This window comes from Boleophthalmus pectinirostris, unplaced genomic scaffold (assembly GCF_026225935.1).
Source record: "Boleophthalmus pectinirostris isolate CB_2022bp ecotype Guang Dong unplaced genomic scaffold, ASM2622593v1 HiC_scaffold_4, whole genome shotgun sequence".
Taxonomy (NCBI): domain Eukaryota; kingdom Metazoa; phylum Chordata; class Actinopteri; order Gobiiformes; family Gobiidae; genus Boleophthalmus; species Boleophthalmus pectinirostris.
This window is the reverse complement of record NW_026571353.1, coordinates 40,948,307-40,965,806: the sequence shown is the minus strand read 5'-3', so window position 1 is coordinate 40,965,806 and position 17,500 is coordinate 40,948,307. Positions and strand designations below refer to the sequence as shown.

Sequence of the window (17,500 nt, the reverse complement as noted above, 5' to 3'; positions counted from 1 at the left end):
TGATCTAAAGGTTGGCGGTTCGAATCCAGCTCTCGACATAAACATCACAGGTTGAGCGGTCAGATCCACTGACCCACAGGTTGGCTTGTGTGATTCCAGCTCCCACAGATGAATGCAAGACACTTAACCCACCTTGCCCACAGTGTCTGCGTACACTGGTGTGTGAATGTGTGTGTAAATGGGTGAGTGGTTCCTTGTTGTAAAGCGCTTTGACCCTTGAAGGTGGAAAAGCGCTATAGAAAAATGTGACCATTTACCATTTATAAGACTCTAAAGGACAGATCTATTAGACTCTGTAGGACAGATGTGACCTATCAGACTCTGTAGGACAGATGTGACCTATCAGACTCTGTAGGACAGATGTGACCTATCAGACTCTGTAGGACAGATGTGACTGATCAGATTCTAGGACAGATGTGAAATATCAGACTCTAGGGCAGATGTGACCTGTCAGACTCTTTAGGACAGATGTGAAATATTAGTCTCTTTAGGACAGATGTATCACACTCTTTAGGACAGATGTGAGGTGTTAGACTCTTTAGGACAGATGTGAAGTGTCAGACTCTAGGACAGATGTGACCTATCAGACTCTTTAGGACAGATGTGACCTGTCAGACTCTTTAGGACAGATGTGAAATATTAGTCTCTTTAGGACAGATGTATCACACTCTTTAGGACAGATGTGAGGTGTCAGACTCTTTAGGACAGATGTGAAGTGTCAGACTCTAGGACAGATGTGACCTGTCAGACTCTTTAGGACAGATGTGACCTGTCAGACTCTTTAGGACAGATGTGAAATATTAGTCTCTTTAGGACAGATGTATCACACTCTTTAGGACAGATGTGAGGTGTCAGACTCTTTAGGACAGATGTGAGGTGTCAGACTCTTTAGGACAGATGTGAAGTGTCAGACTCTAGGACAGATGTGAGGTGTCAGACTCTTTAGGACAGATGTGAGGTGTCAGACTCTAGGACAGATGTGACCTTTCAGACTCTTTAGGACAGATGTGAGGTGGTCTTACTTGTCTCGTACGGCCTGGATGGCCTCGGCGGCGCTCTCGTAGTTGTGTTTCTCCATGTGTCGGTACATGGTGCTCAGCTCCACCTGCCTCCGGAAGTAAATGTCCACTGAGCTCTGCTTCACTGTGGCGTAGATGAACTTATCCGAGGGGTTTCTCAGCTGGAAAATCAGCAACGGAAAATTAACGACAAAATAGAAAATAAGAGACAAAATAGAAAATTAGAGAAAAAATAGAGAGTCAGTGGGCCACACATTTCTCATGTCGGGTTAGGAGTGGACTGAGGGAGTGTGATGTCATTCCACTGTTCTGTGTCATTTGGTCCAAAGCAAGAAAAATATCTGACGAAGGCGTTTTTTGCCGTAATTTAAAAATAAAAAAAACGTTTGCACATCGGCCATCTGAGTGTGCTATGCATTTTTTCACTTGTGTCATCCCACAAATAGACCAATGAAAACTGAGTGCCACAAATTGATTCTGCCTCTTTATTTTTCTTTCAGTGCCTCCTTTTTTTTTTTTCTTTCAGCGTGATTCTATCATTCTCGCTCACAGAGAGAGACAGAGAGAAAGATGACATACATGTCAGTGGGGGTACACTTATATAAAACACTTGCACTATTTGCTCTCTCTGCCCACGGTTCGGCGTTGGGATGGGAAACTGTTTCTCCAGCCTCTGGGAACGGGACCCCGAGTGGAGCAGTGTGTCCTCAAAGTGTGATCGGGCGACGGCTGCACTTAGCCCCGTGGAGCACGGAGCTCTGCGACGGTCCTTTTGCCTGTGGTCACCCGACGATCTAAGTGGGCCCGTCCCAACACTCGGAACCGTAATGAATGGGCAAGAACCCGAAGAGGTCCCTTATGATCGGGCACTGGAGTTATTTTTCAGAAAGCCTCGTAAGTTCTGAGAGGACATGCATATGCAAAGAGATCTAGACATGTAACCATAACCAAAAAATATTGTGATATCGTATCATCAAAAGTCTCAATAATATCAAGAGCTGTCACAATATCTCAAATCACAAGTTTCTTTGCTTAAATGCAGGTTAGAAGAACCAGCTTATTAACAGCTTATTAACATCGAACTAAACTACATTTCCCATGATTCATTTCAGCGCAGACAACATGAAGAAATATGTTTTTTACTTGAATTCATGGGATTATGACGGAAATAATTCACACCAAAATCTTATCAAGGTATTTTAAAAGCAAAAAATTGTTCCATTTACAATTATATCAGCCTCTGTAAAAATATCGCAATAAATATCGTACCAAGAGATTTGGATATCGATATTTTTGGAACTCAGAGCGTTTCTCCAGTGTGTCTCCAGTCAAATGAAGCTAAGCGAGGCTTGAAGTTACGGGGCAGAATGTGGAGCCAAATTCCAAATTAGGAATAGGGATTAATTTATGGACAAAACAGGAAAATAAAAACACCAAGACTGTGAAGAGCGAGTTAATATGAACATTTTAAGACTAAAATAACGAGATGCAAAGTGAACTGGAGCCGGACTCAATGAAGCCAGAAGCGTGAACACGATCACTTCTTATTTGGAAAGCGGCGGTTTAATGTCACACTGTGGAACATTCTAGGCAGAGCAACGACATCTCCATAGAAACAAGCACCTCCCAAGTGAAAAAGTTATACAGTACAGTTTTAAAGCTGAACTGCTTTTGTGTAAACGAGTGTGTTTTCCCCCTGAGAGTCGTCTGTCGTGTAAAAACAGACTCAGTGACAAAATGAGGCCGCTCCACACGGTTTGTTGCTAATAATAACAGCATGTTTTTATTTCTTCCAAACCCGACGCCCTGATTGGCTGAGCTCAGTCCACCCCAGTTTCACTTTCACGTCTGAAAAAAGCTGTTGTGATTCTGCTCGAGGGTTTGTGGGAGCATAAAGGACCCAGATTATATTATTTTCTCATCTCTGTTCTAATCTAGAACTTTTAAATACATATTTCCTCCTTTTGTTGTGTAGCTCAGCCCTAGTGAACTCTTTTTACATTAGTTGTACCGTCGAAAATCCTCAGTATTTTCAGTCCAAAGACGTATATTTATATTTTAGGAACAGGACAAGATTCAATTTCCACAAGACGAGACAATGTACGAGATTTGGGTCCACAACAACGAGACAAGATGAGATTTTGACATGATTTCTCATATATAAATTCTGCGATTCAGTTTCTAATTTTAACCTTACATTTTCATCACCATTGATTTTATATTTTTGTTTCCATTCTAGCTTTGCTTTTTGGAGCTGTAAGAGATATAACTCACCAATATATAACTCCTTTTTGTTCAGTCCAAATGCAAACACTTGAAAAAAAAAAATCTCACAAGATCATTTTTCTTATGTGTGCACGATCTTGTCTCACAATTTTGTCTCGCAAGATCTTGTGGTGCGAGATCTTGTCATGCGAGATCTTGTGGCAAATTTGTCTCGCGAGATCTTGTGGTTGCGAGATCTTCTCTTGTCATGCGAGATCTTGTGGCAAATTTGTCTCGCGAGATCTTGTGGTGCGAGATCTTGTGGCAGTTTTGTTTCATGGGATCTTGAGGCAAATTTGTCTCGCAAGATCTTGTGGCAAATTTGTCTCGCAAGATCTTGAGGCAAATTTGTCTTGCGAGATCTTGTGGATTGAGATCTTGTGATGCGAGATCTTGTGGCAAATTTGTCTCACAAGATCTTGTGGCGCGAGATCTTGTGGCAGTTTTGTTTCATGGGATCTTGTGGCAAATTTGTTTCGCAAGATCTTGTGGCAAATTTGTCTCGTGAGATCTTGTGGATTGAGATCTTGTGATGTGAGATCTTGTGGCGCGAGATCTTGTGATGTGAGATCTTGTGGCAATTTTGTCTCGCAAGATCTTGAGGCAAATTTGTCTCGCGAGATCTTGTGGTGCGAGATCTTGTGGCAGTTTTGTCTCACGAGATCTTGTGGCAAATTTGTCTCACGAGATCTTGTGGCGCGAGATCTTGTGGGGCAAGATCTGGTCCCACCCTCAGCATATTTCCCTGAGACTGACCCTGGGGTCGTTGATGCCAGTGATGCGCTCCTCAGGCCGGTCCAGCACCAGGAAGGCAGCGAGGTTGGCAGTATACGAGGCTACGATGATCATAGCGAAACCTGCCCACACCATTCCCAGGATACGCGCCGAGAAACTGCGTGGCGCTCCTGCAAAACACAAACACCCGTCATTTTAAACATTCAGTTTATACTTTAACCTCTACAGACCTCCCAGCAGGAACCTCCAAACCCCTATGAGCACCTCCAAACCCCAGCGTGAACCTTCAAACTCCATCCTTTTTGAGAGATGGAGAGAAATGCCCAGACAGACTTTTATTATAGTTCCTCAGACGTTTCTGACACTTTTTACTCTGTCACAGTCTACGAGCTCGGTCATCTTCACCGTCTGTCAGCTTTTGAGTCTTGTCCTGGAGGAGCAGCTGTTCTGGATTTTAAACTAAGATACTATGTTTCTACTAAGGAGGCAATGATACTCAATATAATATCAAATCGTTTGATCGTTTGGTCTCACGATTCGATACACATGTTCCTCCAGGCCTCTGTGTGTCATTTATTCTGGTCCAAAGAGAAACAGTTCTCAGATGCAGCAGAAAACAGCTCCACAGGGACTTACAGCTGAAATATTCTAACAGAGGAGGGTTTGATCTTTCACTCACTTTTTATTTTACATTGATAGACCAAGGAATGACAAAGAGATTCACTTTTAAATACTTTAGAATCACGTTTAGCTTTACATTGGCTTTAATTAAATGTGCAAGTATTTACACCTGCGACGCAACTCGTGATAGAAGTGATCTTTTTCTCACAGGTTTTACTCAGAAAACGTTCTGTTGAGACATTTCTATGTAATATAACACAGTTTTATTGTTCAGAAAGTAGAAGTTAGAGTTCAGTGTGTGTAAAAAGAGCAGGTGAGTGTGTGAGGAGCTGCTGTCTGTCTCTGCTGCTGCTGGAGACCGACACACGAGTCTGTGTGAACACAACGAGACCGGAGACACACTCAGGAGGAACAGAAAAGAAATCATCAAATCATCATCAAAAGGAAAAGTCTGATAGTGTCTCTCCTCTACAGCCTTTGTGAAGAGTCGACTGGTTTATTATAAAATATAAAACAGCCTGAGAAACTCTGCTCTGATTTTCACTGAATAAAAAATCTGAAGAACTGTAAATCAATGAACCAAATGAACAAAAACATTTCACATATAAACTCCAGCTGTGTGTTGTGTAATGTTTCATTATATTATAGTGTTATTATATTAAACTCATTAGCAGAAAAAATTACACAAGTTTTTTTTTTGCGTCTTAAAATCAAAACAAATCGATATCGTGACTGTGTATCAAGATACGAAATCGTGGCAAAACCGCATCGTTGCATCTCTAATTTCTACTTCTACTGCTGCTGCTGTTACACTAAGATCCCCTGAAGCTCTCACTTCTTCTGTGTTTTTAAACTTTATTGGCAGATCTTTTTTCTTGTCAAGTGACATTTACTCAAGTCCCAATAAAACTTTCTTCATTCGAGTCATCCGAACTTGACTAGGTTTTTTTTTGTTGCAGTGTTCTGTCTTATACTGTGTGGTGTTGGTTCCCCGCAGACACTGACCTTCTCCAATACCGGAGTTCAGCAGTACTCCCCAGGAAAACCACATGGCCGAGGAGAGGGTCAGAGCGTCCTCCTCCTCCTCCTCGCTGTTTACTTTGAACCTTCCAAACGGGCTGGAAACACAATGACATTATAATGATAAAACGAAAAAATATATCACACAAAACTGACTCTTGTGAGGGTTAAGTCGTGTTCTAATGTTGTTCTTTCCTCAAAAACAGACCTGGAGTTGTGTTTTGTTTCATTCACACATGTCTGAGTATTAGTCTGTTTACATGTTAGTGTTCCCCAAAGAACATTTGGACTTAGACCCTCTTGACTCCCCCAAAAAACACTGTCTTGTACCTTGCACTTTATGCTTTTTGCACTTTTGCACTATTTACATTTGGCTCATTCACACAATTTTGTTTCTTTACATATTTTTTTTATGAACAACTGACAATAAACTTTTTTGAACTTTGAACATCTCCAAAGCTCAAAACGCTCTGTTCCACCTTGTGATGTCATGAAGTGGAAGTTTTCAAGTGAGCAGCTCCTTTTACCTTTAGTTCAACACTCCACAATCCGTGTGTCATTCGTTCATTCGTTTTTCAAAATAAAACCTAAAATAAGAAAACAAAAAAACAACTATTTTCTTCATTATTTGTCTCCAAAATCAAAAAACTCAATTTTGTGTTTAAATGAAAAAAAAAAACGGAAAACGGACTGAAACAGGACTAAACCAGGACTAAACTGTTTTCAGTCCTGATCTGGTCCTGGTCTCAGTCCTGGTCTCTCAGTCCCAGTTTCAGTCCCGGTCTCAGTCCTGCTCTGGTTCTGGTCTGGTCTGGACCTGGTTTCAGTCCTGGTTCAGTCTGTTATCAGTTTTTTCCATTTTTCATTTAAACACAAAATCAAAAAGTGAAAAACCGAATCATGATCTGTTTTTTTCATTTTGGATTTGGAGACAAATAATGAAGAAAATAGTTGTTTTTTTAATTTTCTTATTTTTGGTTTTATTTTGAAAAACGAATCACTGAATGACACACGGATTCTCCAGGTCTGTTTGTGACGAGGAAACGACATTAGAACGTTAGAAAATAGTGCTCTTTAAATCAGTACAACAATTCAGATTTAATAAACACACAAATTGAACAGTTGACAGATGAGGTCAAAGGTCAGATACACAGAGATGTCGTGAGGTGATGTGGACTGACCGCTCGGTTCAGCTGTGAGTTTGTGACGAGATGGAGTCTGGAGCGTGAGGAGGACGAGGAGGAGGAGGAGGAGGAGGAGGAGGAGGAGGGAGCTCCAGGACGAGGCTCTGGAGACGGACACATGGACACGTGGACACGTGGACACACCAGATGGTCATGTCATGGCAAAAACGACACTTCAATGAACCACAGTGAGCAGATGAATGTAACAGTCTAATATTTAAAGGTGCACTGTGTAACTTTTCGGTTGAGGGTCCGTCACCTGCTTGTTGTTTCTGCCTGGAATGTTCCACAGTGTGACTTTAAACAGCTCGACTCTACATTTATTCAATTACAGATGGTTTTAAAGCTCAAAAATATATAAAAAACGGACATTGTGACTGTGAGCGGGGTCGCCTCTCCACAGATCTGACCTGTAACTTCATCAGGTTTGGTCTGCATGAAGATAGAAAGGTTTAATGCCACACTGTGAAACATTCCAGACCAGACCTGGGACACATACCACCCTTTTGTTTGACTCTGATCGGCTCGTTTAAGCTCATTTGGAATTACAAAATAAACAAATTTAAAATTTTACCTCATGCCTGGACTAAAGCTGCATTGCTTTTATTTATTTATTTATTTTTGTAACCTCACTTTTTTATCGCTTAGTCAGAACATAAACTCTTCCCAGTCTGAGATATTTACTGCTTTTTATAAAGATATACAATTACCGTATTTTTCAGACTATAAGTGTCACTTTTTTTCATGGTTTGTGTGTTTCCTGTGACTTCTATATTAAAATGTTTTTGGTGAAGTGTGGAGAGGTTCTAGTCTTGTGTGTGAGGATCTGCTGCTCCTGTTCCTCCTGCACCACTGTCACTTGGCTCTACTGCACATGTCTCCTGCAGAAAGAGCCTCTGTTCTGTCTGTATCATGTCAGTCGATCGCACTGTTACTTTTGCACCACTCGACTATTTAACATTTAAACTTTAAACTTATAAAGACAAAGACTGAGAAAACTGAACACAAACGCCCCGAAAAACAAAATCAGATTCTGCAGATTTACAAACTGCAAGTCATGAAATCTGCAGCTGAAAACAGAAATCGAGCAGCAGAAAGAAAGTTTGGAGTGAGAGAGAAACTTGTGACACCGGGAGGATGAACCATGAAACTTTCCTGAAGTCACTGGATGGATGGACAAAGTCTGGACTTCAGTGACACTGAAACCATCCTGTCGAGATTCAGAAAGACCCGAATAATTCTGTAAATATAACCAGGTCTAGCCCCCGTCTAAACCAAGGTCTGAACAAGGTCTAACCAAGGTCTAAACAAGGTCTAAACCAGGTCTGAACCGGAAGCTGTCCTAAACCAAGTCTAGGTCTAACTGAGGTCTAAACCAGGTCTAACCATAATCAGAATCAGGACCTGGATTAAACCAAGTCAAAGCCAGATCTAAACTAGGTCTAACCAAGATCTAATCCAGGTTTAAACCAGGTTTAACCCGAGATCTAACCCAAGGTCTAAACCAAGGTCCTTCAGTGACACCAAAACCATCCTGTCGGGATTCAGAAAGAATCCGTGTGTCGTTCATTCATTTGTTTTTCAAAATAAAACCAAAAATAAGAAAACAAAAAAACAACTATTTTCTTCGTTATTTGTCTCTAAAACCAAAATGAAAAAACAGATAATGATTCATTTTTTTCAGTTTTTGATTTTGTCTGAATAATGGAAAAAACAGATAATGGCCTGAACCAGGTCTAAACCAGGACTGAAACAGGTGCGGGACCAGACTGGAACCAGACCGAGACTGAAAACGGTTCAGTCCTGGTTCAGTCCGTTTTCTGTTTTTTCCATTTTTCATTTAAACACAAAATCAAAAATTGAAAAAAAACGAATCATTATCTGTTTTTTTCATTTTGGTTTTTGAGACAAATAATGAAGAAAACGGTTGTTCTTTCATTTTCTTATTTTTTGTTTTATATTGAAAAATGAATGAACGAATGACACACGGATTCGTTCAGGTCAGAATAATTCAAACTGACTTCTAAGGTCGAGGTCGAGTTGTTCAGAAGTGACACCGAGGATGAAGAATTGAATGGATTTAGTGATTTGGAGTGAGATGGAGAGTTTGTTAAACTTGTTCTGTTCTGTTTTTTATGTTATAGTTTATCTGAAGAACTGTGAAATATGTGACGTTAACAGTCTGTTGTTCTCTCTTCTATTGTTTTTACTACAACTTGACTTGATTTTATAAATAAATTTCCCCCAAAAAGTGCAACTTTTTTTATTCTTCATTACACATTTTTTGGCCGGTGCGACTTATACTCCAGAAAATACGGTAATATTTTGCAGAATTGAGTTAAATATTTTGGCCTCCACAATATTTTGTGTTTCTCATATGGCCCCATGGAAGAAATAATCGCTCAGTCCTGTTCCAGACAAAGGAAAAACATCTACATGGAGTAAAGTGTGTGACAAACCCTCCAACAGAAAAGTTACACAATGCAGCTTTAAATCAGATGTATCAAACAGTAGATGTTTCATTATTATTTCTGATATTTCCTCCGTCGTGTCGGTGCGTTTACCTGAATCGGTCTAGTAGGTAAAGCATCACTGCCACCACGTGAACCGAGAGCCCCACTAACAACCACAGTGTGCTCTGGAACGGCTGCATGAACGAGTCCAGCGTGCTGCGGGGGATCTCCTGCAACCAATCACAGAGCAGACGGTCAGACATGTGACACACAGGACATCCAATCACAGAGCAGACGGTCAGACATGTGACACACAGGACATCCAATCACAGAGCAGACGGTCAGACATGTGACACACAGGACATCCAATCACAGAGCAGACGGTCAGACATGTGACACACAGGACATCCAATCACAGAGCAGACGGTCAGACATGTGACACACAGGACATCCAATCACAGAGCAGAGTCAGACATGTGACACACAGGACATCCAATCACAGAGCAGACGGTCAGACATGTGACACACAGGACATCCAATCACAGAGCAGACGGTCAGACATGTGACACACAGGACATCCAATCACAGAGCAGAGTCAGACATGTGACACACAGGACATCCAATCACAGAGCAGAGGGTCAGACATGTGACACACAGGACATCCAATCACAGAGCAGAGTCAGACATGTGACACACAGGACATCCAATCACAGAGCAGAGGGTCAGACATGTGACACACAGGACATCCAATCACAGAGCAGAGGGTCAGACATGTGACACACAGGACATCCAATCACAGAGCAGAGTCAGACATGTGACACACAGGACATCCAATCACAGAGCAGAGGGTCAGACATGTGACACACAGGACATCCAATCACAGAGCAGAGGGTCAGGCCTCAGGTGTCAGACGCCAGAGTTAAAAAATCTGAAATTTGTCAAATTTCCCCATGCACCAATGAGTTTCAAGCATCTGCCTCACATGAAGCGGCGTCAGACCAGAGCCATGCTGCGTGTTTTTGACGCCGCCGTCTGAACACAGCAAAAAGCTCAGTCCAAGTGCCTGTGTTAAACTGTGTCCAGACTATATAAACAAGTGGACTAAGTGAGTGTGACGTCACCCACAGCGTTCAGCGATACTCAAATTCTGCTAATACAACATTCTGAATAGGGCTGTGACAATAACCGCAAAAATAAATCACAGCGGTACTAAGAGGCTCAGCGTGATCACTGCCCGGTAACCCACGTGACCCGAACCTGCACGGGGCCATTTTTAGAGACGAGCGCCCGCCTGGACCCGTAAACATTCCATCTGTTACCACCCGTGCCCGTGATAACCCAAGACTAACCCTGGACTAACCCTGGACTAACCCTGGACTAACCCTGGACTAACCCAAGACTAACCCTGGACTAACCCTGGACTAACCCAAGACTAACCCAAGACTAACCCTGGACTAACCCAAGACTAACCCTGGACTAACCCTGGACTAACCCAAGACTAACCCTAGACTAACCCTGGACTAACCCTGGACTAACCCAAGACTAACCCTGGACTAACCCTGGACTAACCCTGGACTAACCCAAGACTAACCTGGACTAACCCTGGACTAACCCTGGACTAACCCTGGACTAACCCAAGACTAACCCTGGACTAACCCTGGACTAACCCTGGACTAACCCTGGACTAACCCAAGACTAACCCTGGACTAACCCTGGACTAACCCTGGACTAACCCAAGACTAACCCTGGACTAACCCAAGACTAACCCAAGACTAACCCTGGACTAACCTGGACTAACCCAGACTAACCCTGGACTAACCCTGGACTAACCCAAGGACTAACCCTGGACTAACCCTGGACTAACCCTGGACTAACCCTGGACTAACCCAAGACTAACCCTGGACTAACCCTGGACTAACCCTGGACTAACCCAAGACTAACCCTGGACTAACCCTGGACTAACCCAAGACTAACCCTGGACTAACCCTAAGACTAACCCTGGACTAACCCAAGACTAACCCTGGACTAACCCAAGACTAACCCAGGACTAACCCAAGACTAACCCTGGACTAACCCTAGACTAACCCAGACTAACCCAAGACTAACCAAGGACTAACCCAGGACTAAGGTGTGTCCGTGTAAACTGTCAGGACTGGTGTAAAACTCTGTGTCGCACGGAGGTAAGTGCAGCGGTCGCCCGATCACGCTTTGTGGACACCTGCTCCACATGCTCATGCTCAGTCCGCGGGTACACGACCTGGTGCAGGATTCTGACCCGACCTGGTGCAGGATTCTGACCAGAGCTGCCACAGTGAGAGCTGGAGAGAGATGCAGCGGCACTTGTTCCTAACCCAAATGTTACTCCTCCCACACTATGTTTAGTCCTGCTTTAGACCTGGTTAAGTCCTGCTTTAGACCTGGTTCAATCATAGTCCAATCCTGGTTCAGTCCTGGTATAGTCCTGGCAATCGGCGTGTATATATTTATACTCTGCTAATGCTTTTGGCTTCCCACTCCAGTTCCCGGGCCTTTCTCTTTCTTCTCCTTCTTCCGGATAATAACGTCTCTACGTCACTGGACAGTCGTACCTGATGCCTGAAGACGCGCCGCAAAAATCCAGGACGCCCTAAAAACTGTCCATACAGACTTTGCTCCGATCTGAACGCACGGTTATAACAAGGTCATCAAAAACAGAGCTGGAGTTGTGTTTTGTTTCATTCACATGCTTGAGTAACTCTTTATTATGAGTCTGTCTACATTTCCAAAGCTCAAAAATGTTCTGTTCCACCTTGTGATGTCATGATGTCACATGTGTACCTTCTTGACGAGGATGGTGAGGCCCTGGTACTTGAAGGGTTTGGAGAACTCGATGTACTGCGCTCTCTCGTTGTTGATGGTGAGAGGAGCCACGATCATGTCGGCCAGCCCCCCGAGCAGCTCTCCCATCATGCCGTTCCACTCCTTCTTATTACTGTTATTCACCTGCGCAGACACGCAAACACAGACGACAAATGTCAAAAAAAGACAAAAGACAACAAAAGACAAAAGACAACAAAAGACAACAAAAGACAACAAAAGAAACAAAAACAACAAAAGTGAAACAACAAAAGACAACAAAAGACAACAAAAGTCAAAAGACAACAGAAGTCAACAAAAAACCAACAAAAGACAACAAAAGTGAAACAAAAGACAACAAAAGTGAAACAAAAGACAACAAAAGTGAAACAAAAGTGAAAACAAAAAGACAACAAAAGTACAACAACAAAATTCAGCAAAAGTAAAAAAAAGACAACAAAAGTCAACAAACAAAAGTCAAAAGTCAACAAAAGACAACAAAAGTCAACAAAAAACAACAAAAGACAACAAAAGTGAAACAAAAAGAAACAAAAGACAACAAAAGTGAAACAAAAGTGAAACAAAAGACGACAAAAGTCAACAAAATTCAGCAAAAGTTAAAAAAAAAGACAACAAAAGTCAACAAAAGTCAACAGAAGTCAACAAAAAACAACAAAAGACAACAAAAGTGAAACAAAAGACAAAAGTCAACAAAAGTCAACAAAAGACAACAAAAAAGACAACAAAAAACAAAAGTCAACAAAAGTGAAACAAAAGTCAACAAAAGACAACAAAATTCAACAAAAGACAACAAAAGACAAAAAAAGTCAACAAAAGTGAAACAAAAGTCAACAAAAGACAACAAAATTCAACAAAAACAAAAGTCAACAAAAGTGAAACAAAAGTCAACAAAAGACAACAAAAGTGAAACAAAAGTCAACAAAAACGACAAAAGACAACAAAATTCAGCAAAAGTCAACAAAAGTGAAACAAAAGACAACAAAAGTCAACAAAAGGCAACAAAATTCAACAAAAGACAACAAAAGTCAACAAAAAAGAAACAAAAGTTAAAAAAAAGTCAACAAAACCCAGTGAAACTCTAAATCCGGGTGTGTTTCTGTAGTGGAAGGTGAAAGGTGGTGGAAGGAGCGAGCACAGATATTTATAGAAACACTTTTATCTGTGGGTGTGAGGAGGGAGTCGTGAGGTTAAAATTTGATTTGTGTTTGAATTATTGAAACATTCGTGATCGAAAATGAATCCTGATACAGCGCAGAGGGTTTAGACACGACTCCTCATTTCACTAAAACTCGGTCAACATTAGATTGAAGATTTCACTAAAAATCTTTTTAAAAATTTTCCTTTTTTTGGTAAAAAATTTCACTTCCTAGTCCCAGTTTAGTCCTGATTCAGTCCTGGCTTAGTTCTGATCCTGGTTGACTAGTTTACCCTGCTTTAGTCCATATTTAGACCTGGTTTAGTTCTGTTTTAGTCCATGTTTAGACCTGGTTTAGTTCTGTTTTAGTTCATGTTTAGACCTGGTTTAGTTCTGTTTTAGTTCATGTTTAGACCTGGTTTAGTCCACATTTAGACCTGGTTTAGTTCTGTTTTAGTCCATGTTTAGACCTGGTTTAGTTCTGTTTTAGTCCATGCTTAGACCTGGTTTAGTCCATGTTTAGACCTGGTTTAGTTCTGTTTTAGTCCATGTTTAGACCTGGTTTAGTTCTGTTGTTTAGTCCATGTTTAGACCTGGTTTAGTCCATGTTTAGACCTGGTTTAGTTCTGTTCTAGTCCATATTTAGTTCTGTTTTAGTCCATGTTTAGACCTGGTTTAGTCCATGTTTAGACCTGGTTTAGTTTAGTTTTAGTCCATATTTAGACCTGGTTTAGTTCTGTTTTAGTCCATATTTAGACCTGGTTTAGTTCTGTTTTAGTCCATATTTAGACCTGGTTTAGTTCTGTTTTAGTCCATGTTTAGACCTGGTTTAGTTCTGTTTTAGTCCATATTTAGTTCTGTTTTAGTCCATGTTTAGACCTGGTTTAGTCCATGTTTAGACCTGGTTTAGTTCTGTTTTAGTCCATATTTAGACCTGGTTTAGTTCTGTTTTAGTCCAGTGTTTTAGTCTCTTTGGAGGGTGTAATTATTCTAACATTAGCCCAGCCTTAAGACGACTCTCTCTCCACATCTTCGTCTCTGATCGAGGGCTTAACGCCGCTCTCCTCCTCCTCCCCCTGCGCCCAAGGTCAGACAGATGAGGAATCAGGAAGAGGGATGGAGCTGTTGTCAGGGAAACAGGCTGGAGTCGGTCGCCGTGGAAACAGGAGGCGGGGGAGGAGGAGGAGGAGGAGGTGATGTGGTGAATCATGAACAGAGCAGAGTCACACCAGCAGCAGACATGCAAAATATATCAACTACAAGACCTGGATTAGACCTGGTTTAGACCCATTTTAGACCAAATTTAGATCTGGTTTAGACCTGGTTTAGACCTAATTTAGACCTGGTTTAGACCAATTTTAGACCAAATTTAGATCTGGTTTAGACCTGGTTTAGACCTAGTTTAGACCTTGTTTACATCCAGTTTAGACCAAATTTAGACCTGGTTTAGACCCAGTTTATACCAATTTTAGACCTGGTTTAGACCTGGTTCAGACCAAATTTAGACCTGGTTTAGACCCAGTTTAGACCTAGTTTAGACTCGGTTTAGACCAAATTTAGATCTGGTTTAGACCTGGTTTATACTAATTTAAATTGACATGTAATTTTGATGGAGGATTAATATAAAAATTGTGTCACTATTCACTAATTTGCATAAAAAAACATCTGTTTATTGTAAGTTTTTTATTTTAATTTTTTATTCCAGAGGGACTGTTCTGTCTGGGGCTTTGTTAGACTTTAATCTGAGTTGTTTTTACACAATCTGACCACAAAGAACTGACTTGGTTGGAATTACAACAGATGAGCTGATTTGTGCTGTTAAACAAGTCTCAAAACAAGATGAAAACAAAATACATTTTATTTTATAAAAATAAACACTTACATATAAAGTTTTGTAGTTCTTTGTAGTGTTTGTAGTTTTTGGCACATACTCGCTCCTGTGTCTGTACGTAACATTTATAAACTAGAAAAGCAGTCAGACAGCGCAGACTCCACCAAGGACTACAGTCCCCCTCATATTAATTGGTGTTTTCCATAAATATTTGTCTCGTATCTTTCAATTTGGAATATGAAAGAGGATCCCATTGTCCATCCCTGAGTCAAATTTCATGGGGTTTGGTTAATAATTAATCGAGATATTGAGAAACTAAATTTTTGGCCCCATTTACCACAATGTTAACTAAAATTTCAAAGTGATCCAGAATCCAGGATTTCTTCCGGATCACCCCCAAAATGAAATCAGTTCTTCCTTTTCACATTTCCAACAAATCCTGAAAATTTCATCAAAATCGGTCCATAACTTTTTGAGTTATGTTGCTAACAGACAAACAAACAAACAAACAAACAAACAGACAAACAGACAAACGCCGGCAAAAACATAACCTCCTTGGCAGAGGTAATAAAGTTTTGTAGTTCTCAGTAGTGTTTTGTCATTTTTAGCACAAAGTCCTGTGTCTGTTCATAACATTTATAAATAAAGTTTTGTAGTTCTCTGTAGTGTTTTGTAGTTTTACGTACTCGCTCCTGTGTGTGTTCATAACATTTATAAATAAAGTTTTGTAGTTCCATGTAGTGTTTTGTAGTTTTTGTACATAATCGCTCCTGTGTTTGTTCATAACATTTATAAATAAAGTTTTGTAGTTCCATGTAGTGTTTTGTAGTTTTACGTACTCGCTCCTGCGTCTGTTCACAACATTTATAAATAAAGTTTTGTAGTTCCATGTAGTGTTTTGTAGTTTTTGTACATAATCGCTCCTGTGTTTGTTCATAACATTTATAAATAAAGTTTTGTAGTTCCATGTAGTGTTTTGTAGTTTTACGTACTCACTCCTGCGTCTGCTCAGAACATTTATAAATAAAGTTTTGTAGTTCTCTGTAGTGTTTTGTAGTTTTACGTACTCGCTCCTGCGTCTGTTCACAACATTTATAAATAAAGTTTTGTAGTTCCATGTAGTGTTTTGTAGTTTTTGTACATAATCGCTCCTGTGTTTGTTCATAACATTTATAAATAAAGTTTTGTAGTTCCATGTAGTGTTTTGTAGTTTTACGTACTCGCTCCTGTGTCCCAAACTTGCCGTCGGCGACCAGGTGAACCTCGTAGGTGAAGTTCATGCTCATGGCGAGTTTTATGAGCAGATCGATGCAGAAGCCGTAGCAGCACTGAGGCACGATCGGCTGGCCTGAAAAACACAAATAAAATAAATATAACACAACATTTGAAATAAAATAAAAAATCCATCTTGAACTTCGAAAGACCAAACCTATCCCAGGTAAAACTATGTCCTATTTGGTCCTGGCTTAATCCTGGTTTAGTCTGGTTTAGTTCTGGTTCATAGTCTGGATTATTCTGGTCCAGTCCTCTTCAGTGCTGTTTTAGGCAGGACTAAATCAGGACCTTTCCAGAGTCCTGGTTTAGTCCTGGTTCAGTCCTGGTTTAGACCTGGTTTAGACCTGGTTTAGTCCTGGTTTAGTCCTGGTTCTGACCTGGTATGGTCCCGTTGGGCCCGGTACAGATGACTTTCTTGATGAGGACTCCGTTGACGGTGTATTCTTCTTTACACGTTCCGTCCGTCTTTGTGGGTTTGACGTAAACAAACGGCTCCTGATGAATCGTCACAATCTGAGAAGAAAACGCTCAGGATGAGAAGAGCCACAACTTTGAATCAGAAATGTTTTTATTTTATGAAACATGAGGTGAATATTTTATGTTCTTATATTTTGATTGACATAAATAAAGTCGTACCTTGAGTCTCGTCGACATCTGGTATCCGAGTGGTTTCTCCGTTTCTCCACCGGGCCAGATGATCTTCCTCTGAGGGTTCATCACCACCTGAGCACAGCCAGAGATTAGTCCTGGTCTAGTCTTGGCCTAGTCCTGGTCTAGTTCTGGTCTGGTCTGAATTGTGGCCAAACCTCCTTGTCAAAGCCTGATCTCGTCAGTTCTCAGAAGCTCAGCAGAGTCGGGTCTGGTCAGGACTTGGATGGGAGACCATTGGGAAAATCAGGTGCCCATGATGGTCAGAGGGGTCCATGGCACAGACTGGCAGCCTCACTTCTGTCAGTCTGCCCCAGGGCAGCTACAATAGTACAATAGTATTTGACCACAGTGGCCTGAATGAATAATGCCCCAAACTGTAAAGTGTAAGACTCATGCATCATTATGAGTCCTGGTCTAATATTCTGGTTTGGGTTGATGTAGTCCTGGTCTAGTCT

General features: G+C 41.1%; 1 protein-coding gene across 1 annotated transcript in view; it reads right to left on the bottom strand.

Annotated features, from left to right (window-relative positions):
* The window catches only part of grin1b (glutamate receptor, ionotropic, N-methyl D-aspartate 1b), a 110,681-nt gene that overhangs the window by 37,491 nt on the left and 55,690 nt on the right, over nucleotides 1-17,500 (bottom strand). Inside the window, exons 9-16 of the mRNA XM_055161875.1 lie at nucleotides 17,031-17,117; nucleotides 16,772-16,907; nucleotides 16,340-16,467; nucleotides 12,115-12,279; nucleotides 9,409-9,527; nucleotides 5,646-5,758; nucleotides 4,041-4,189; nucleotides 1,023-1,180 (exon numbers count right to left, since the gene is read on the bottom strand). Coding sequence (XP_055017850.1) covers nucleotides 1,023-1,180; nucleotides 4,041-4,189; nucleotides 5,646-5,758; nucleotides 9,409-9,527; nucleotides 12,115-12,279; nucleotides 16,340-16,467; nucleotides 16,772-16,907; nucleotides 17,031-17,117 — 1,055 coding nt within the window. The remainder of the gene's footprint in view (nucleotides 1-1,022; nucleotides 1,181-4,040; nucleotides 4,190-5,645; nucleotides 5,759-9,408; nucleotides 9,528-12,114; nucleotides 12,280-16,339; nucleotides 16,468-16,771; nucleotides 16,908-17,030; nucleotides 17,118-17,500) is intronic.